The sequence below is a fragment of the Odocoileus virginianus genome, chromosome 13 (assembly GCF_023699985.2).
Source record: "Odocoileus virginianus isolate 20LAN1187 ecotype Illinois chromosome 13, Ovbor_1.2, whole genome shotgun sequence".
In the NCBI taxonomy this organism is placed as follows: Eukaryota; Metazoa; Chordata; class Mammalia; order Artiodactyla; family Cervidae; genus Odocoileus; species Odocoileus virginianus.
This window is the reverse complement of record NC_069686.1, coordinates 47,043,547-47,066,498: the sequence shown is the minus strand read 5'-3', so window position 1 is coordinate 47,066,498 and position 22,952 is coordinate 47,043,547. Positions and strand designations below refer to the sequence as shown.

The 22,952-nt window shown below is 36.5% G+C and overlaps 1 protein-coding gene across 1 annotated transcript in view; it reads right to left on the bottom strand.

The window, feature by feature from the left end:
* LRP1B (LDL receptor related protein 1B) overlaps positions 1-22,952 on the bottom strand; it is a 2,064,747-nt gene that overhangs the window by 46,755 nt on the left and 1,995,040 nt on the right. Inside the window, 2 exon segments of the mRNA XM_070476260.1 lie at positions 2,127-2,231; positions 6,829-7,003. Coding sequence (XP_070332361.1) covers positions 2,127-2,231; positions 6,829-7,003 — 280 coding nt within the window.

Here is a 22,952-nt window from a genome sequence, read left to right as displayed (position 1 = left end):
AACCAGGACATGGACTTTAGAACCAATGAGGTGTTTACTAAGCCAGTTTTAGCTCTTATTAATACTTCTAATTATACACAGGGTCTCCCTCATCATAGGTTATCAATACATATTTGGTGAATGGATTAATGAATGCATTACAGAATATCATCTCTTTTATGCTTCTTTTAATGGCTTAAGTACTTTGAGGAATTCAGTAAGCATTACTTGTACCATCAAAATAAATTTTAAGGTGTATAAAATCAAAACAGAGACAAAATTTCAATTAAGTCCAAGGCAGATAGAAATGAAGATATGTAAATGTGCATCAGGTGTTTGTGCTGGACCTCTTCAATGAACATAGATGTTTATGAAAAAAATTATAGAGTTTTGAAAATGAAACATCTGAATTTTAATATCATTGTGCCTTAAAACCACCAAGTACTCTGAGACACTGCAATATGCTGTTATTGGGGGTTGCCAATCAAGACTTCTGTTTACATGGGATATTAAGGAGGATGTCAGATATGGTTCATCTCTAAAGCTCAATGCAAGATGTAAAAATAACTTGCATTGTTATGAAGGTTCATAGTCACCCAAAATGTGGTCCCTGAAATTTCTCAGAGGAAATGAATGTATTTGTTAAAAACAAACTGAATCAGGAAAGAATGATGTGAATTATTAAGAAATGAAGTTTCTGCAGTACTTTAGCATATCCCCATTTCTTCTGTAAAGAAGTTTCACTGATTAAAGTAAGACAAGTTCACACTGAAATCTTGGGAACCAAAACAATGTGTGTCATCAGTACTTGAAATAAAAAGTTACTAAATAAAAGCCACTTTTCCAAACATAGCATCTAGTATAGTAATAGAGTCTAGAAACACCTGCTCTGTCCTTGTATAATTAAAAGCCACTATTCTAGCAAATACATCTTTATGATACAGTTCCACAAGTATTTTCATTCCCTCCATTATTTTTCTAGACACTCTAGCTGACTGTGGTGCATACACGTGTCCATGAGCAAAGCAAAGGTTAAGTATGTATGACACAGATGAACCCCAAGATTAGGTATACACTGTGAAATGCATGTGGATGTTCATGATTTAAACCAACGGACTGCAGCCTGAAATGATGTCACACAAAGCTTAGCGGTAAATGGAAGGTTAAACCTACTTGCATCTCGGCTCATTAAACGCAGTTAAAGTGCAAATCCCCTCATTCTGACAGTAGTGATCACAGGGGTTCTCTTTCTGGTCACAGCGCTGACTTTTAAACCCCACAGAGCATCTGCAGAATTTCAGTAAAATACAGCTAAATCAAGTGTCTGACTTTTTTTTCCCAAATATATTTCAAATTCATTTCATACAGAGATATTTATAGTAACATATTAACACAGTTTTTCTTAGGTATGCTCACTTTTTTCTCATACACACTCATCACGGTCTACTCTGACAATGAGAGGAACAGAATGCAGATGTGAATCCTAAGTGGGCATCATCCTTCTGGTTAAGCAGTGATAAAATTCAAAATAGAAGTCACATAAGCTGAATAGTCTTATTTTAAGTTTTCCACTCTGGACAATCAAGGGTTTGAAAAGAAAAAATATTAAGTTCCAGATTTTCTCAGGAGTAGAGAATCTATAATACTTCCAAAGATTTAGAAACCCAGATTGAATGTAATGTATTTCAAAACAGACAAGAGTTAATAGGTTTAAATAATACAACACTCTAAACCTGACACAAATATCAACTAATACTATACTTTTGAAAAGACACCTTACATACTTGGAAAAGAGTGGCCCTAAGTACCAAAGCATTTATAAATATGATTATGTCTGGGTTTCACATATCTAAATAAGGTCAATTAAATTAGAAGTATTTTTACAGGCATTTCCAAGTTCAAAGATCTCTGAATCCTTGAAATAGGTATGATGCTAAGGAGTGAATGATCTCTTCCTTATGAAATCAATAGCAAATTAATGAAGGGGAAAGTTATGTAGTACCAATGAGGAATAATACTTGATCAGAGATGTCCATGAAACATTCATTTAAAATATGTTACCCCAAGAATGGAGAACAATAGAGCAGGGATTCCATGCACATCTAAAGTCATATCATAAAATGCCCACAGCGTTATAAAATACTCACAAACACACAGGTACATTTGTCTCTGGGTCCAGCTGGCACGTGCCACCATTGTAACAGTAACCATCACACAGCTGGCAGCTAGAGGCAATCTTTCCATTAGTGCAGCTGCAGGAACAGAGAAAAAAAAAATCTCATTGTTATTGGCATGATTACTGTTGAAAGCTCACACAAATTCTCTATAGATGAGGATATTCATCATAGAAGAATAATGCAGCAGCTGGCTAAAAGGTTTTCAGAAAGGCTTGCTGGAGGCAAAGATTTTTTTTTTTTTTTTAACAGAATGATGACATAAAATTTTTCTTTCGGTAATTTTCAAATTTTCAACCCATTTGTTTACTATAAAACATAATATAGTTAGATACAGGTGTGAAAAATATACTCTAGGATCTGTCATTTACACTTCAGAGAGATATTAGCACCAGTATCTTATTTCCTTTTCATGCTACTTGAGTTTGGTGACTTTTTTTGTTATTTATAAACCACATTATCGAATACTCTCGAAGCAAATGCTTCAGCTATCCCTTCTAAACTGAAAAGTCTGGTTCAAAGAACTATTATGAGTTTTAGACTCCACATTGTGCCTAAATGTATAGAACTACCCTGTAGTCACTTTTATCCCACTGTTTATCCCTGAATATGTACTTTAATTAATGTCAAACTCTTTTTATGCTAAAGGAAAAAAGGTAACAATTCATTGCAAAAATAAACAGTAACGTTACAGGAACAATATGCAATATGGCAACAAAGTAATGAGGTAGGCTTTCTTGGAAACATTTTGGAAATGATTCTAATTTACAGTACATTGCCTGTCTGAGATAAGAATAAAAAACTGTGCCTACTGCTACATGGAAAATAAAAAGGATAACAAGAACAGAAAAAGTACAGAAATTTCTCACCTGTCATGTTGCATTTTTAAATAAATAAATACTATTAGATTGGACATTGAAAATTGTTGGGGGAACAGAGTCAAGTGCATTGACATTCCAAATTATTGAGGAAACCTCTTCCATGAGAAGTATGGTACCAGCCTTGGCCAACAGATCATGTCGATACTCTGGTTATGAGATGATGTCAGCACTAATTGCTATGAAATAATCAACGGTATCACCATAAATCTGGACATAACCTCAATAAAGAAACCAGGCTGAAGTATCACTGACTGATCATTTTGCTTCTCTTCATGACAGATGCCTCCTGCAACACATCTCTCAAAGGGTAATGCCCAGTGATGGGCTGAGTGCTTAGTTTCTCAGTCATGTTGTATGCTTTGCAACCCCGTGGACTGTAGCCTGCCAGTCTCCTCTGTTCGTGGGGATTCTCTAGGCAAGAATACTGGAGAGCATTGCCATACGCTCTTCCAGGGATCTTCCCAACCCAGGGATCGAACCCAAGTCTCCTGCACTACAGGCAGATGCCACAAGAGAAGCCCAAGAACACTGCAGTGGGTAGCCTATCCCTTCTCCAGGAGATCTCTCCCAGCCAAGGAATCGAACGGGGGTCTCTTGCACTGCAGGCCAATTCTTTACCAGCTGAGCTACCAGGGAAGCCCAATGATAGGTTAGATATCTGCAATAATTGATTGACTATCTTACAGTTTACTTATTATTTGAATATTTATTTGACCTAGTGTGGGTGGTAGGGTTGATGGAAATGTACTGATCATGCTTATACTTCCCCAGGAATTTGATATAAAGATTTTTTTAAGAAGAACATGGATTTAAACATCACGTTTCTTTCCAAGATGAACAGAAGCAGTAAGTCAATTATCTTCTAGATGGGAAACAGAGACATGTGAAAGTGGAAACACATGTGGGGAAGAAGGCAACAAAAGTTTCAAAGATTTAACAAAGAATATCACATTCTTTAGGATCTATAGAGGCATTTGAATATGGAAGCAAAGTGAGGCAAGTCCATATTTAATGGCATTGGTATCTGATCTGTTAAATGGAGCTGGGAGAATTTTCCTTGCTCTCCATGTCCAGCCTCCTTGAAAATCAAAGAACAGAAAGTTATAGTTTCATGTTCAATCAAAGGGACAACATCAAAGAGAAAAATTAGCTCATTATACATTAAAGAATTTTCCACAAAAAGATAACTATACACCAAACATCATCCTTTAAAAGAGAAAATATTCTAATTATTTATTGCATTTAAACTTCTGCTTCCAAGAATTGTAAAAGATGTTTCCCTGTTCTCCTTCTAAAGGGTTTCTTTGAATCCTAAACTTAAGACAGAATTTTGCAGACATTTCAAATGTGAAATATATATCATCCAAGTCATTGTAGGACATCAAATAGTACAGCTTATGTTTTAATGTAGTTTTCATTATGATTTAATTTCTTAGAATGTTACATGCATGCACCCATGCATGCACAATTTGTAATTAGAAAAATTAGTTGTCCATTAAGCAGAAAGAATTCTCATAACAATTTGACATCAGAGTGGTATTATTTAGGTTATTCAAAATTATGATCAAGCATTTCTTCATCAGTACTTACTAAGGAAGAGAGAAAAATACACAATTAGTTCTGTTTTAAAGATTGTATTCCTTATATTTGACAGAGTATCCATTTTCTACATTAGTTGACAGCTCATAGTCTTGGCATTAGGAATACATCAGTATTTGAAATCACAAATACACACACATCTTGAATTTTTCTCATTTGAACAAAGAGTTTAATTTAACTCAGTTGTGATTTTTAGTGTCAGTTCTTTACCCATGAAATAGAAATCCCAACATTGCTATAATGCTAGCATGAAAAGTATCACAGAAATAAAAACAAACATCGAATGTTTTAAGATACATGAGTCGTGTTTGCATTGTCATGTTCATATGTTATTATAGCCTATCTGATAAATCAAATAACATACTCCTATTTTTAAACTTCCAATATCTACTCACTGCTAGCAACTGTTATTTGTCCATTCTTACATACAGTTTTTCAAAAAGATATTTAAGTCAGGAACTGTAATGTCTGACCTCAAAAGTCTACTCAGGTTATGGGTTCCAGTGTTTCTAGATTGGTTAAACCAATATTGCCTGTACAGTAGGCAACAGTGAGGGTCCTAAGAATCCAGCCCTTCCTTCCTCACGTGGAACTGGCCTGTGTGATGGAAACAGTATGTGTCCCTGCATGCGCTTCTCCAAGATAAACTGGGTTGGAAACTATGCCTCTCAGCCTCTCTTATACGATAGTCCACAATTTCCTGGGTGGATGAAATGGGGTTGTAAAGAAGATTCTACAGGGCATTACTGATATGGTACACTGAACATAAAAAAAGATGCATGCTCACTAACTGAAATCAAGTTCTGCCATGCTCAAGTTTCATCACAAAGAACTGATCAATTTAATGAGCAAACATGATTTTGATAGTTTAAATAAAAATGCATTTTACTTTTATGTACTTATCAAAGGCATGTATTATAATTAGTCATATTTTTCCAATGACTTTAGTTGAAAAATAATGTACTTTCAAATGACCCAATTTGAAGGCTTGAATAAATGTCATTTATAATGATAACACAAATCATACATAGATTAATTCTAAAATGAGAGTAAATAAAAAAGAAAAAAATGTTGATGTTGTCTGTAATAAAGTTTTATTGGACCTTGTTTGGCAGAGTAACATAACTCAGGGCTGGCACCCTGGCAGAGGCCATCTTGGTGGAAGCAGTGGCATGAACATTTTAAGGTGTGCTTTTCTATAACATATTCTCATTTATTATAGTTCTAGGGCAAATGATTGCAGGAGGAAATGGCAACCCACTCCAGGATTCTTGCCTGGAGAATCCCATGTACAGAGGAGCCTGGTGGGCTACAGTCCATGCGGTCAAAAAGAGTCGGACACAATTGAGTGACTAACACACACACACAGGGCAAATGATAGAGCCCAGTCATTTATAAGCCCCTCTTTTAAAAGGTTGTGAAAAGAAGTTCAGAGTGAGAATTGATCTCTAACTTCTGTGGCATAAATCTGTTTCATGACAGAAACTGAATGCCACTCTTTAGCTGCAAAATTCTGTCTTCCATTCACTTGATCTCAAAGCCAAAGAGCAAAAGGCAGTGTAACAAAAATGTAATTGGATGTCTTAATTGTAGTGGCTTCCGAGGAAGCATCATTCTTTCTACTTATTTTCGACCATAATTTTCCAAGTCAGATAAAAAGATGAAATTTTGTTTCCATTCAACAGGTCTTTTGCTCCTTTCCCAGAGGATCACTTTGTAAAATCAGAAAGGCAAATACTCATTGCTGATAATAATGATGAAACAAAAGTCTGAGCTATTCTAATTTAGAAGTATTACATAAGCTTTTTGAAGGTATGCTGCATTTCACTTGTGCTTGCTTACTATTAGGAATATTCTATACAGGGAATGATCTGACCATATTATTACATGATAAGTGTTCATGTTTCCCAGAAGTATGTTAACAATTTTTGAATAAGCTTTGGTTTAATCAAAATGAATTGAAATCTCTTTGTAGGCAAAAAAAATAAGAGAGATAATGGAACACTTGCCATGTTGAATTTCTGATTCATGTTTATGTTTGACAGAGAATAGCAAAATTCTGTAAAGCAATTATCCTTCAATTAAAAAATTAATTAAAAAATAATAATTTACAATGTTCTCATTGTTTTTTTGCTAGAATGTTATGTCCTTTTGGGTTCAAATGCTCTTATAAATTAAGTTAGCTGTCTACTTACTTGCAAGATATATCTTCACTGTCTTTATTTATAATGCAATGTCCCCCATGACACCTTATGCATTTGTCAATTTCACATTTTGATCCTTCATAGCGTATTGGACAGACACATTCCACACTTCCATCATCTCCAATGGTACAGGATTCAGAATTCACACAGTAGTGATGACATACATCTACAAAGAATGAACAATATAGCAATAAAATTGTGTTACAAAGTATTTTTCCTTCTTTTTTTTTTCCCCCACATTGTGGAATTTCTACAATCAGGGGCTGAACCCACATTCCTTGCGTGGGAAGCACAGAGTCTGGACCACCAGGGAAATCCTACAAGATATTTTTCTTGAGTCACAATAAATGTTACCATTTTACTTAATATTTTAAAATGGTCATGTATAAGTAGATTAATTTACAAGAACAACTTGTAATTACATGTAACCAGATTTCTTTAAGAATACCATTGATTCCTCTTTTTGCCTGAGTTTGCCATCATTTCATCTTGCTAAGATATTATATTGATACCTTGTCAATATAAGTTGTATTGATATAATATATTATATTGATATAATAGATATAATATAATCTAATATTAGTTATATTGATATAATACTAACTGACAAACTCTATTAGTCCTGAATTTTAAAATTTAAGTTCTCAAGTTTTCTCAGCTTTCCTTCTAAGGAGGAATATTTCTGTTATTCTGGAATGAACATAAATCCTCAAGATTTCTTTAGATGTCATCTATCTTTGTTCCTTCTTACAGCTCTTTTCATCTGAAGAACAAAGTATGGGAGTCTTACTCCTTCACTAGCCCTTGATGGAGTGGAAAGAAGCCTCTCTCTACCTGAGCCAGGAGACCCAGATGCGATACCAGGGTAAGGAAGATCCCCTGGAGGAGGATGACAACTCACTCCAGTATTCTTGCCTGGAGAATCCCGTGGACAGAGGCGCCTGGTGAGCTACAGTCCAGGGGATCAGCAAAAGTCAGACATAACTTAGAGACGAAACCACCACCACCACCACATGAGCCAGAACAGCCAGGATTTCCAAACACCTGGGCAGGTAGGCAGATAGAAGTTGTGCCTCTAATGGAGCCCCAGTAGAATTGTGGACTGGAAGACTAACAGATCCATCATGGATAGAAAGTGATAAAAGAAGTCTAGGCAATTTCCTCCTCCCAGGTGAGAACCTGACATCTCATCAGTCAGAGGAAAAGCCTCCATGCAGTCTGAACCCTTTGCTTTGTAAGATGTTTCCCACTGAGCACTTCAGACAATTTTCTCAACTACTAAGGAAGACTTCTTCAAATATTTCCATATTTCTCGAACATCAGTAATAAAGAAAGACCATTTAATAAGAACCACATTGACTTTGCAATTAGACATTTTGCTTCAGTCTTCTGAAAAACAAGCAAGTCTATAAGTATACTGACACATCAATATTTTTTAATTTGCCACATTCACAATATTGAAATTTATAGTATTAATACAAGTAATCTTAAGCAGAAGAACTTACTGAATTAATCACAGACCTAGTGTTTGAAGCTGCAATTTCCTTATAGCTATCTAATTGTGAAGCAATATCAAGCGTGATTAGATGAGGTAAAAATCACAATTTATAAACCTTAATCTGCTATAAGATGATTGTTGTGGGTAAAAAAGTTAAATATAATTTATAACTTTCATGCTTGTATATTTGTCTAGCCTTTTATTAAATCAGATGGAAATTAAATTTATTGACAGGCTTGCTTCATATTTATGGAAATTTATTTCAAGCATTCTTATGCTTGCTGTTGCATTATGCCAAGTACCCTTATTGAGATTCAAAGCTTAAGTTTATTACTAAGGGTCTTGGCTATGTTTAAGAAAAGAAGCACTTTCAAAGGGTGAGAGACTTAAAGATCTAAAAATTAAGTCAATGTTAGTGTCTGTCCATTATGATGTCTATTTGTAGTTTTTCTAGGCTTGGCAGGTAATGTACACAACACAAATTCTGTTTTTATTAATATTTGTGAAGAATATATTAACAGTGGCCTATATAATCATCTAACACCATTGACTATGCAAAAATCTCTAAAGAGCAATTTTCCTTAGTTTGCTAGATACAACTTATTGACAGAGAGCTCTTTTAATATTGTCTCTATTTGCTTTAAATTTCATCCACTGGTCCTGATTCATTTTTCTGATGGGATATAGAAAACAGCTTATGTATCTTTCCAAGATCTTCATATTATGAGGTTTTTTTCCACAATGGATAATTCATCAGAATCATGTAGGTAACTAACTTGCAAATACAGATTCCTGTTTTTTCCTTTCATCTACTACCACTCCTGAATTCCAAATTCTAGATTAGATTTGAGGCCCAGGTGAAACCCATGAGATCAGATGAGTGAACACAATTTGGGAACTAGGGAGTGTAAGATCTGAAAATAATCTTAGTGAGTAGCAAAGGGACTACATTGTCTAAGTTGTAAATAGATTTGATTTGATTGAAATAGCTTATTTCTTGACTAACTTTGGGAGCCCTAATTATAATGTAATTTTAACCTAAAATTTTGAACCACTTTGTTTTTAAAATCACTTCATTGAGAAGACCTAAGAAACTAGGAAAAGTTGAGCTAACATCCTGAGGGTTGATGATTGGCCTATGTGATGATTGGCTACAGTATGCTGTAGCAAGTAACAGTTTGCTTGCACTTACCTTGCATGTATTTAGCACTTTAGGGTGCTAAAGGTCAAAGTTAAAAACTTACCTACAATTTACTAATTAAAAGCAATTGCAGATAATATTTTAAATCTGGTTTACACTGAGAACATAAAGATGTGAGAATAAACACAAATCATTAGTATTCAAGGAAATACAAATTAATACATCAAAGAAATACTGTTGCACTTCCACCAAATTGATGACTAATAACAAAAACTCTCATAACACTAGTAGTGGGAATATAAATTGGCTCAGTTGATTTGGAAAATAATTGACAGTATCAATTATATTAAATTTGAGGGGTTCCCTTGTGGCTTCGTGGTCAAGAATCTAGGTGCCAAGTAAGAGACACAGGTTTGATCCCTGGGTTGGGCAGATCCCCTGGAGAAGGAAATGGCCACCCACTCCAGTATTCTTGCCTGGGAAATCCCATGGACAGAGGAGGCTGGCGGGTTATAGTCCATGGGGTCGCAAAGAGTCAGACACAACTTAGTAACTAAACAACAATTAAATCTGAACAGATTGTGTACGTGCTGTGTTCAGCTGCATCCGACTCTTTGCGATCCTATGGACTGTAATCTGCCAGGCTCCTCTGTCCATGGGATTTTCTAGGCAAGAATAATGGAGTGGGTGGCCATGCCCTCCTCCAGGGGATCTTTCCTAACCCAGGGATTGAAATCCCGTCTCCTGCATTGCAGGTGGATTCTTTATTGCTGAGCCACCGGGGAAGCCCCAAATTTGAACATACCCATACTTTATGACCTAGCATTTTTACTCTTAATATACCGTATATGCAAGAGAAAAGCATGCACATGTGCACAAAACATGTCCACAATATGTACAGAAATCTTTTTAGAAACAGCCAAAAGCTGCAAATAATCTAAATGTCCATTATAAAAAAATATATGGAAATAGATAAATTAAAAATGAAGACATTAGTTATAAGCAACAACATGCAAGAATCTCACAAAACTAATAATGAGGAAAAGAAGTGGACAGAAAATACATGTAGTATGTTTTTATTTATATAAAGTTCAAAAGGCAAAACTAATTTGTGGTCTTGAGTCAAAAGGAGTTATTTTGAAGGGAAAGAAAGGAACAGTGATGAAGAACACCAGGGAGCACTTGATATAATAATAATGCTCATTCTTGACCTGAACGTTGGTTTACACTGATGTGTACACCTGGGGATAAGTTATTGAACTATATACTTGTGATTTTAAACATTTCTATGTACATTATGCTTTCACAGAAAGATTTCTTTTTAAATCTAATGGCATATAAGCTACAATAAGAATATTTCATAAATTCTGGTTAGTTTGCTAGCTAACTAGACTAATAGGTTTTCTCTTTGTGGATAATGTTTTTAAAAGGAATTCATAGCCCGTTTTTTATGTTTTGAAGGAAACTTTCCATTCTCTAATGCTTTTAATATATTTTGAAGCATGTCAGATGGACATTATTCAATGCTACTGATTGGCCTCATGGCCTAAAAATGGAACCTAAAGAATGTAAAAAAAAAAAAAAGTTTGCTTAAGATAAAATTGTAAACAGGTGTTAGAATATACAGTTAAATAATTACAAATTGCATACTGTTGAGCCATGCCATGCTTTCCCTCTAAAAACGGCAGAAATAATTTTAGACTCAGAACCCTTTCTCTACAGATATTCAAATGAAGACATTTCATTTTTTCCCAGTTTGTTTAGCACTCTATACAAAATTGAAGTTTAAGGATAGAGACTTGCTTACTATATTCTAGCCCGGCCAGAGTTGCTTCCTAATATATTCCTATGAAAGTTTTCTATCTCCCATAGATAATTAGGCTTAAGATGTGGAGCATGTAGAATATATTGAATTACATGTCTGCTGGATTGTTTTCTGCCTCTCTGTTAGCGTTGTAGGGTCCAGCACGTACATTCTCTCCCTCCCTCCCACTTTCCTTCTTCCTCTTTCACACTTCCTTGTGTCCTCCCCTTCTTCGAACCTCTCTCTTTCTTTCTTCTTCCTCCCTCCCATTCTCTCTTCCTCCCTCCCTTCCTTCCTCTCTCTCTTAAAGTCTTCCCTATTTACTCAATTCCAACTCCAAGATTTCTGAATACAGGAGAAAGTAGATCTTACTTGATAGGAGACTTCAGCAAGTCATATTTAAATTATCACACAAGCATTGGGTACTTGTAAGAAGTCAAAATAATTCCTTCAAAAACTCTGTTATTTCAAGTTTAATCATAACCGAATGATATATGTAAGGCCAGGAAAAAGTTTAGAACATCTGATGGTGCTCTCTATTTCCAAATTGGGTGACTCAACCAAAGTTCATGTTCTCTGTAATTGTCTCAACATCATGATAGGAATGCATAAGTCTTAGGAAAGCTACCTAATTTCTCTCTCATTCTCTTTTCAGTCATAATCCACTTTGAATTACAAGCATCTGTGTAAACCTTGCATAAATATATGCTGTATTTTTATCAGTGTCCCATCTCTGAAAGTGAAAGTCAGTGAAAGTCACTCAGTTTTGTCCAACTCTTTGCCTCCGCATGGATTATACAGTCCAGAGAATTCTTCAGGCCAGAATACTGGAGTGGGTGGCCATTCCCTTCTCCAGGGAATCATCTGGACCCAGGGATCAAACTCAGGTCTCCCGCATTGCAGGTGGATTCTTTATCAGCTGAGCCACAAGGGAAGCCCAAGAATATTGGAGTGGGTAGTCTATCCCTTCTCCAGGGGATCTTCCCAACCCAGGAATCAAACTGGGGTCTCCTACATTGCAGGTGGATTCTGTATTAGCTGAATTACCAGGAAGCCCCTATCTCTATATACTCTCAAATAATCACTACATGGTGTTCAGTCACTCAGTTGTGTCCAACTCTTTGTGCCCCCATGGACTGTAGACTTCTAGGTTTCTCTGTCCATGGGATTTCCAGGGCAAGAATACTAGAATGTGTTGCCATTTCCTTCTCCAGGGGATCTTTCCGACCCAGGGGTCAAACCCCTGTCTCTTTTGTCTTGTGCATTAGCAGGCAGATTCTTTACCACTGGTGTCACTCATGTTTAAATTCTATCCCTTCAGTTATTTATTTTCTAAAAGAAATACTTCTTTAGCACTTCCCAATCCAGCAGAAATTCAACAAAGTATAAAGAATATTGTATGAAAAGGATCCTATGGTATGCAGTTGTTTACTTTAGTTCTAAAAAGTCTTTCTTGATAAGCTCAGAAACAGAGAGAAGTTAAAGCTGTAACTGGAAAAACAATATATATTTTTTTAATCCCAGAGTACCGAAATTGCTTACCTTATACAGCTAACCACTTTAAACATTGAAAATACTTTAAAAACATTTTGAAAGTAACCTTTTTATAAGATAGATACTCATTTTCTTAACTAAAATATATTAATATTTTTATTAATGATTGATTTATCATTCTGTCAATTATTTATTACAGAAGTTTCATAGCCTTCCCCATTTTTTTCATATTTCAGTTTTGATTAAGTGAAATGTTACTGACTATGAATCATTAGACAAATCTAAATAAAAAACTTAATGCCTCCCAAAGAATAAAACAGTTGGGAATGTTGGTAGTTGGTTAACACAAAGGTGTACCACAAAGCGATCATCTTCTAGTTTCTGACACATAGATACACATGCACTCACACACTCACACACACACATATACTTTCCTTACAAAAACAACCATCTTTTATTCCTTCAAATTTATCTTTACCTTAATAATTATTGGAACTGAGAGAAAGTAAAAAAACAGTGTGATAAACTAAAAGAAGAAAGGCTCAAAGAAAATACAGCTGACAAGAGAAATTTTGTCCAAGGAGATAAAATAGGGAAGGAGTTGAAGGTTAAAGGTTGAAGATAAGAGTCTACTCAGATTGGCTTTTATGTATTCAACAGCAGCAGTCTGGAATTTATGGGAAAAGGCATGTGGGACAATATAATTGATCTAATTTTGAACACCATGTTGATAAAATGGAAGTGGTAGATGTGTAATTGATTATTTACTGAGGACATGTGTGTGACTAAGTGTTAATTGAGAACTGTGAGAAAAATACAGAAATACAAGACAGGACACTAGCTCTCAGAGAGCTGACAACCCAACTGTGAGGTTACAACAGGAATTAAAAAGTTACTAAGACTGATCTGAATAATATCTACTGTGGCAACAGCCTACATAAACTACTGCCAACAAAATCTTCCTTAGTTTGGAACATTCTAGCTTATAAGTTTTGATCATATTACTGACCTGAATGGCATAACAATTGAGATTTCTGCATATAGTAAGAAGGAGAAATAATGAAATGTAATTAATCTGTGCTAAGAAAGTAGCGATTACCATGATATTATATAATAATACTTCATATTCACAATATAAAAATTGTTATAACCTCTGTAGGATAATTACACTAAGAACTGCATTGTAGTACCAAACACAATCATGTAATCTAAAGGACAATGGTGGATATACAATTACAGAGTATTCACATGGTAATTAGGTAGATAGTAACTGAAGGATTAGTGAATGGCTGTTTTCTGCAATAGGAATGGAATAATTTTCAAGGGAGATCATTATTGCATTCTTTCTCTTTTTCTCTTTCTTTTTTAAGCAACCAGAAATATGAGATACTTCTTCCTTTAATACTTTACAATATTTTAATAAACTGCATAAAAATATATGCATGTATGAGTATATATACAGGTTTATGAATATTCAAGGAAAGCCAGATGCCTTTAAAATTTCTAGTTGCATTTAACTTCTTTCCCAAATGTTTCTTTCTATTGGAACGTAATTGCCAAGTCCATTTAGCTATTAACTCATATTTGCACCTGGGCTATTCACATTGTAATAGTGAAGTGTGAAATTTATTTAAAGAGAGGAAAACCAAATCAAAATATACCACCTAAACAGGAGCTGAAGATACTCAATAAGAATAACGGGGAATCTGCAGAGTCTTTAATTGGTAATACAGGATGGCTATACAGGGGGAGACTAAACTATACAATCCAATGTATGTACATCAATTGTCTTACATCACTGAATTTTTATCTGACCTTAGAAAAAGTGTTCTGTGAATTGGCTTTAAGATTCATAATTTAGGAGGAGGAGCCAAGATGGTGGAGGATTAGGACAGGGAGACCACTTTCTCCCCTACAAATTCATCAAAAGAACATTTGAACACTGAGCAAACTTCACAAAACAACTTCTGACCGCTAGCAGAAGACATCAGGCACCCAGAAAAGCAGACCATCATCTTCGAAAGGAGGTAGGACAAAATATAAAAGATAAAAAGAGAGACAAAAGAGCTAGGGATGGAGACCCATCCCAGGAAGGGAGTCTTAATAGAGGACGTTTCCAAACACCAGGAAACCCTCTCACGGGCGGGTCTGGGGGAAGTTTTCGAATCTCAAAGGGCAACCTAACTGGGAGGAAAAATAAATAAAACTCACAGATTACATGCCTAAAAGCAACTCCCAGCAGAAAAGTACCCGAGACGCCGGCATCCGCCACCAGCAAGTGGGGGCGGAACAGAGAGGAGCAGGCTGCATTGCTTAGGGTAAGGACAGGGCCCGAATGCCCTGAGGGCAATCGGAAGGAGCTAACGTGAGATAGCAACTTAAACCGTGGGATAGCAAGAGAGAGAGAGAAAATGAACCTGCCGGCCATTCGCAGAACAAAGGGACTGAGCAATTCCAGAGAAGAGCTAGCCGGCGGCAGACCGGCCCACCCATCCCCGCGGAGGCAGGGGGGAGGGGGAAGGGGCAAACTCGGCCCCAGAGATGGCACTCCCTACCAAACTGCAAACAGGCTCCCAGCTTCTAACCAAAGACTTCCTGAGATTCTGGACGGTCGACATCCGCCAGGAGGGTCGCGGCTAGAAGCCAGCTCCCGAGAATAGACACAAGCCACACAAACCTGACTGGTGCACGGAAACTGAGGCTGGGACCGCAGAGGGGAGAAGGCGCACTGCACCCGGGGAGCGTGTGCCTGTCAAGCTCCTGGCTGCCTGAGCTGCTCGGGCGAGGAAGGCACAAACCGCAGGCCCAACCGAATCTGCGCTTTTGTGTAGTACCCGAAAACTGGAACCGCATGCCAGGCAGGGCCTGCTTCATATAGAGCAGCTGGGAGCCTGAGCAGTGTAGACGGGGAGAGCACACACACCCATGAGCTGGGGCAAACCCAGTGTGGCCGGAACATGGTGAGTGCTCCCCACACACAGCGATATCTGTCTGCAGCGCCCCTCCCTCCCCACAGCAGACTGAACAAGTGAACCTCAACAAGAGACCACCTCCGCCCAGCTGTGTCAGGGTGGAAATTAGACACTGAAGAGACCTGCAAACAGAAGCCAAATAAACAAAGGGAACCGCTTCAGAAGGGACCGGTGCAACAGATTAAAATCCCTGTAGATAACACCGACTACACTGGAAGGGGCCTATAGATACTTATAAGTGTAAGCTGGAATGAGGAGCTATCTGAAACTGAACCGAACCCACACTGACCGCAACAGCTCCAGAGAAATTCCTAGATATATTTTTCCTTTTTTTTTTAATTAAAAATTTTTTTTCTTTTCTTATTTTTTCTCTTTATTTTCTTTTAAAATTCCCTATTATTCCCCCATTACTCCTTAACTTTAATTTTCATTTTCATATATTTTTACTATTTTTTTAATTAGGAAAAAAAAATTTTTTTCCTGTTATTTTTTTCCTCTTATTTTCTTTTAAAGTCCTCTATTACTCCTCTATTACTCCTTAATTTTCATTTTCATTTCACTATAACCTTGCAAAAAAAAAAAGAAGCCCTACTTTTAAACCAAACTTCATATATATTTCTAAAATTTTTTGTGTTTTTGTTTTTGTGTTTAATATTGTATTTTTAAGAGTCTAACCTCTACTTTAGATTTTTAATCTTTGTTTTTCAGTATTTCGTATCAATTTTTGACGTTTAAGAATCCAGTATTCAGTACCCATTTTTACTCAGGAGTGTGTTGATTACTCTCTCCCACTTTTGACTCTCCGTTTTCTACCTCAGAACACCTCTATCTGCTCCCTTCCCCTTCTCTTCCCAATCCAATTCTGTGAATCTCTGTGGGTGTCTGGGCTACGGAGAACACTCTGGGAACAGACAACTGTGTAGATCTGTCTCTCTCCTCTTGAGTCCCCCTTTTTCTCCTCCTGCTCATCTCTATCTCCCTCCTCCCTCTCTTCTTCATGTAACTCTGTGAACCTCTCTGGGTGTCCCTCATGGGGGAGAATCTTTTCACCATTAACCTAGAAGTTTTATTATCAATGTTGTATAGTTGGAGAAGTCTTGAGACTACTGGATGAATAGAACTGAAATCCAGAGGCAGGAGACTTAAGCCCGAAACCTGGGATCACTAGAAAACTCTTGACTACATGGAACATTAAGTAAAAAGAGACAATCCAAAAGCCTCCATACCTACATTGACCCCAACCACCACCCAAGAGCCAACAAGTTCCAGACCAAGACATACCACGCAAATTCCCCAGCAACGCAGGCCTGAGTGTCAACATACAGGCTGCCCAAAGTCACACCTAACACATAGACTCATCTCAAAACTCATTACTGGACACTCCATTGCACTCTAGAGAGAAGAAGTCCAGTTCCACGCACCAGAACACCGACTCAAGCCTCCCTAACCAGGAAACCTTCACAAGCCAATCATCCAACCCCACCCACTGGGTGAAACCTCCACATTAAAAAGGAACCACAGACCACAAGAATACAGAAAGCCCACTCCAGACACAGCAATCTAAACAAGATGAAAAGGCAGAGAAATACCCAACAGGTAAAGGAACATGAAAAATGCCCACCAAGTCAAACAAAAGAGGAGATAGGGAATCTACCTGAAAAAGAATTTAGAATAATGATAATAAAAATGATCCAAAATCTTGAAAATAAAATGGAGTTACAGATAAATAGCCTGGAGACAAAGATTGAGAAGATGCAAGAAATGTTTACTAAGGACCTAGAAGAAATAAAAAAGAGTCAATTAAAAATGAATAATGCAATAAATGAGATCAAAAACACTCTGGAGGGAACCAACAGTAGAATAATGGGGACAGAAGATAGGATAAGTGAGGTAGAAGATAAAATGGTGGAAATAGATGAAGCAGAGAGGAAAAAAGAAAAAAGAATCAAAAGAAATGAGGACAACCTCAGGGACCTCAGGGACCTCTGGGACAACGTGAAACTCCCCAACATTTGAATCATAGGAGTCCCAGAAGAAGAAGACAAAAAGAAAGGCCATGAGAAGATACTCAAGGAGATAATAGCTGAAAACTTCCCTAAAATGGGGAAGGAAATAGCCACCCAAGTCAAGAAACCCAGAGAATCCCAAACAGGATAAACCCAAGGCAAAACACCCCAAGACACATATTAATCAAATTAACAAAGATCAAACACAAAGAACAAATATTAAAAGCAGCAAGGGAGAAACAACAAATAACACATAAAGGGATTCCCATAAGGACAACACCTGATCTATCAATAGAAACCCTTCAGGCCAGAAGGGAATGGCAGGACATACTTAAAGTAATGAAAGAGAATAACCTACAACCTAGATTTCTGTACCCAGCAAGGATCTCATTCAGATATGAAGGAGAATTCAAAAGCTTTACAGACAAGCAAAAGCTGAGAGAATTCAGCACCACCAAACCAGCTCTTCAACAAATGCTAAAGGATCTTCTCTATACAGGAAACACAGAAAGGTTGTATAAATGCAAACCCAAAACAACAAAGTAAATGGCAACGGGACCATACCTATCAATAATTATCTTAAATGTAAATGGGTTGAATGCCCCAACCAAAAGACAAAGGCTGGCTGAATGGATGCAAAAACAAGACCCCTATATATGCTGTCTACAAGAGACCCACCTCAAAACAAGGGACACATACAGACTGAAAGTGAAGGGCTAGAAAAAAATATTTCACGCAAACGGAGACCAAAAGAAGCAGGAGTCGCAATACTCATATCAGATAAAATAGACTTTCAAATAAAGGCTGTGAAAAGAGACAAAGAAGGACACTACATAATGATCAAAGGATCAATCCAAGAAGAAGATATAACAATTATAAATGTATATGCACCCAACATAGTAACACCACAATATGTAAGGCAAATGCTATCGAACATGAAAGAGGAAATTAATAGTAATACAATAATAGTGGGAGACTTTAATACCCCACTCACAACTATGGATAGATCAACTAAACAGAAAATTAACAAGGAAACACAAACTTTAAAGGACACAATGGACCAGCTAGACCTAATTGACATCTATAGGAAGTTTCACCCCAAAACAATCAACTTCACCTTTTTCTCAAGTGCACACGGAACCTTCTCCAGAATAGATCACATCCTGAGCCATAAATCTAGTCTTGAAAAATTCAGAAAAATTGAAATCATTCCAGTCATCTTTTCTGACCACAGTGCAGTAAGATTAGATCTCAATTACAGGAAAAAAATTATTAAAAATTCAAACATATGGAGGCTAAATAACACGCTTCAGAATAACCAACAAATCATAGAAGAAATCAAAATATGCATAGAAATGAATGAAAATGAAAACACAAAAACCCAAAACCTATGGGACACTGTAAAAGCAGTGCTAAGGGGAAGGTTCATAGCATTACAGGCTTACCTCAAGAAACAAGAAAAAAGTCAAATAAATAACCTAACTCTACACCTAAAGCAATTAGAGAAGGAAGAAGTGAAGAACCCCAGGGTTAGTAGAAGGAAAGAAATCTTAAAAATTAGGGCAGAAATAAATGCAAAAGAAACTAAAGAGACCATAGCAAAAATCAACAAAGCTAAAAGCTGGTTTTTTGAAAAAATAAACAAAATTGAAAAACCGTTAGTTAGCAAGACTTATCAAGAAACAAAGGGAGAACCAAATAAACAAAATTAGAAATGAAAATGGAGAGATCACGACAGACAACACTGAAATACAAAGGATCATAAGAGACTACTACCAGCAGCTCTATGCCAATAAAATGGACAACTTGGAAGAAATGGACAAATTCTTAGAAAAGTATAACTTTCCAAAACTGAACCAGAAAGAAATAGAAGATCTTAACAGACCCATCACAAACAAGGAAATCGAAACTGTAATCAGAAATCTTCCAGCAAACAAAAGCCCAGGACCAGATGGCCTCACAGCTGAATTCTACCAAAAATTTAGAGAAGAGCTAACACCTATGTTACTCAAACTCTTCTAGAAAATTGCAGAAGAAGGTAAACTTCCAAACTCATTCTATGTGGCCACCATCACCCTAATTCCAAAACCAGACAAAGATGCCACAAAAAAAGAAAACTACAGGCCAATATCACTGATGAACATAGATGCAAAAATCCTTAACAAAATTCTAGCAAACAGAATCCAACAACATATTAAAAAAATCATACATCATGACCAAGTGGGCTTTATCCCAGGAATGAAGGATTCTTTAATATCTGCAAATCAATCAATGTAATACACCACATTAACAAATTGAAAGATAAAAACCATATGATTATCTCAATAGATGCAGAAAAAACCTTTGACAAAATTCAACATCCATTTATTATTAAAACTCTCCAGAAAGCAGCAATAGAAGGAACATACCTCAACATAATAACATACCTCAACATAATAAAATGACAAACCCACAGCAAGCATTACCCTCAATGGTGAAAAATTGCAAGCATTTCCCCTTAAATCAGGAACAAGACAAGGGTGCCCACTCTCACCACTACTATTCAACATAGTTTTGGAAGTTTGGGCCACAGCAATCAGAGTGGAAAAAGAAGTAAAAGGAATCCAGATAGGAAAAGAAGAAGTGAAACTCTTGCTGTTCACAGATGACATGATCCTCTACATAGAAAACCCTAAAGACTCTACCAGAAAATTACTAGAGCTAATCAACGAATATAGTAAAGTTGCAGGATATAAAATTAATGCACAGAAATCCCTTGCATTCCTATACACTAACAATGAGAAAACAGAAAGAGAAATTAAGGAAACAATACCATTCACCATTGCAACAAAAAGAATAAAATGCTTAGGAGTATATCTACCTAAAGAAACAAAAGACCTATGCACAGAAAACTATAAAACACTGATGAAAGAAATCAAAGAGGACACAAACAGATGGAGAAATATACCGTGTTCATGGATTGGAAGAATCAATATTGTCAAAATGGCTATACTACCCAAAGCAATCTATAGATTCAATGCAATCCCTATCAAGCTACCAATGGTATTTTTCACAGAACTAGAACAAATAATTTCACAATTTGTATGGAAATACAAAAAACCTCGAATAGCCAAAGTAATCTTGAGAAAGAAGAATGGAACTGGAGGAATCAACCTGCCTGACTTCAGACTCTACTACAAAGCCACAGTCATCAAGACAGTATGGTACTGGCACAAAGACAGAAATATAGATCAATGGAACAGAATATAAAGCCCAGAGATAAATCCACGAACCTATGGACACCTTATCTTCAACAAAGGAAGCAAGAATATACAATGGAAAAAAGACAACCTCTTTAACAAGTGGTGCTGGGAAAATTGGTCAACCACTTGTAAAAGATTGAAAGTAGAACACTTTCTAACACCATACACAAAAATAAACTCAAAATTGTTAAAGATCTAAATGTAAGACCAGAAACTATAAAACTCCTAGAGGAGAACATAGGCAAGACACTCTCTGACATAAATCACAGCAGGATCCTCTATGACCCACATCCCAGAATATTGGAAATAAAAGCAGAAATAAACAAATGGGACCTAATGAAACTTAAAAGCTTTTGCACAACAACAGAAACTATAAGCAATGTGAAAAGACAGCCCTCAGATTGGGAGAAAATAATAGCAAACGAAGCAACAGACAAAGGATTAATCTCAAAAATATACAAGCAACTCCTCCAGCTCAATTCCAGAAAAATAAATGACCCAATCAAAAAATGGGCCAAAGAACTAAACAGACATTTCTCCAAAGAAGACATACAGATGGCTAACAAACACATGAAAAGATGCTCAACATCACTCATTATCAGAGAAATGCAAATCAAAACCTCAATGAGGTACCATTACACACCAGTCAGAATGGCTGCTATCCAAAAGTCTACAAGCAATAAATGCTGGAGAGGGTGTGAAGAAAAGGGAACTCTCTTACACTGTTGGTGGGAATGCAAACTAGTACAGCCGCTATGGAGAACAGTGTGGAGATTCCTTACAAAACTGGAGATAGAACTGCCATATGTATGACCCAGCAATCCTACTCCTGGGCATACACACCAAGGAAACCAGATCTGAAACAGACACATGTACCCCAATGTTCATCGCAGCACTGTTTATAATAGCCAGGACATGGTGTGTCTAAAACTGAACAAGCCTCCATCTACATAGATATCTGAGGGTCTAACCACCAGTCAGAATGCTAATGGGTGATGTCAGGGAAAATCCAGGAGAGTTTCCCTGATGCCATCCAGATTTGCAAAATTAGAGTTCAGAAACTCAATCTGGGTGCCTATGCCTCATCCAAATATTCACATTTCACATGTCAGTCTCAGCCTCCCATCCCAACCCAGTGAATATGTGCTTCTCTAGTCACTGGTAATGGGTGTATGGCACTAGACTCCTACTTGAAGGGAACACTTAATTATCTATGTGATATATTCAGTATCAGGCAGGATCAGCTCTGAGCCAGTCCAGACATATCTGAAACCAAAATAACAGTCAAGAAGTCACAAAGTAAGACATTCCCAAGTGTCAGCATTTATTGATATTTAATTTAGCCAATTTAGGATGAAAACATTTGGAAGGTTTTCTGGAAAAGTTTTTAGTTTCTTAAAAAAGTTAACAAAAGTGATGGTGGCCTTTTTTCTATGAAGTCAGTTTTTCACCTATCATGGTTTAGGAGCAAAAAGGTAAAGTAACTTGTATAATTTGCTTAGAATTTTATGATTGTTTTCTTTAAAGTATTATATTAAGAAACAAAAACAAATTTAAAACTACTAGAATGTTCTTTTTCACATTCCTCCAATGTTTTACACATCCAGAGGTATTTTAATAATTAAACTTACAGCATAGTCCTAAATATATCTTCTGATTTCAGAACTGAATTTAATAAAGTAGGCAAACATTGAATCCAGGTATGCCAATTAAACATTCACTAGGGGAAAATGTGGGCAAAACTCTGATTAGAGATGATAAGTTTTCATCAGGAAAGCATGCCTAAGAAAATTAGCATTTTCTAATATATTACTGATAATAGAAATATATCCCAAATATTTTATAGAGAAAACTGCAAAAAGTTAAAGAGTAAGATCTATCCTGAGCAAATAGTGCCATCTCTAAGTATCCAGGTAAAAGGAAAATGTAAAATTCAGCAAGATGATTTAAAAAAACTT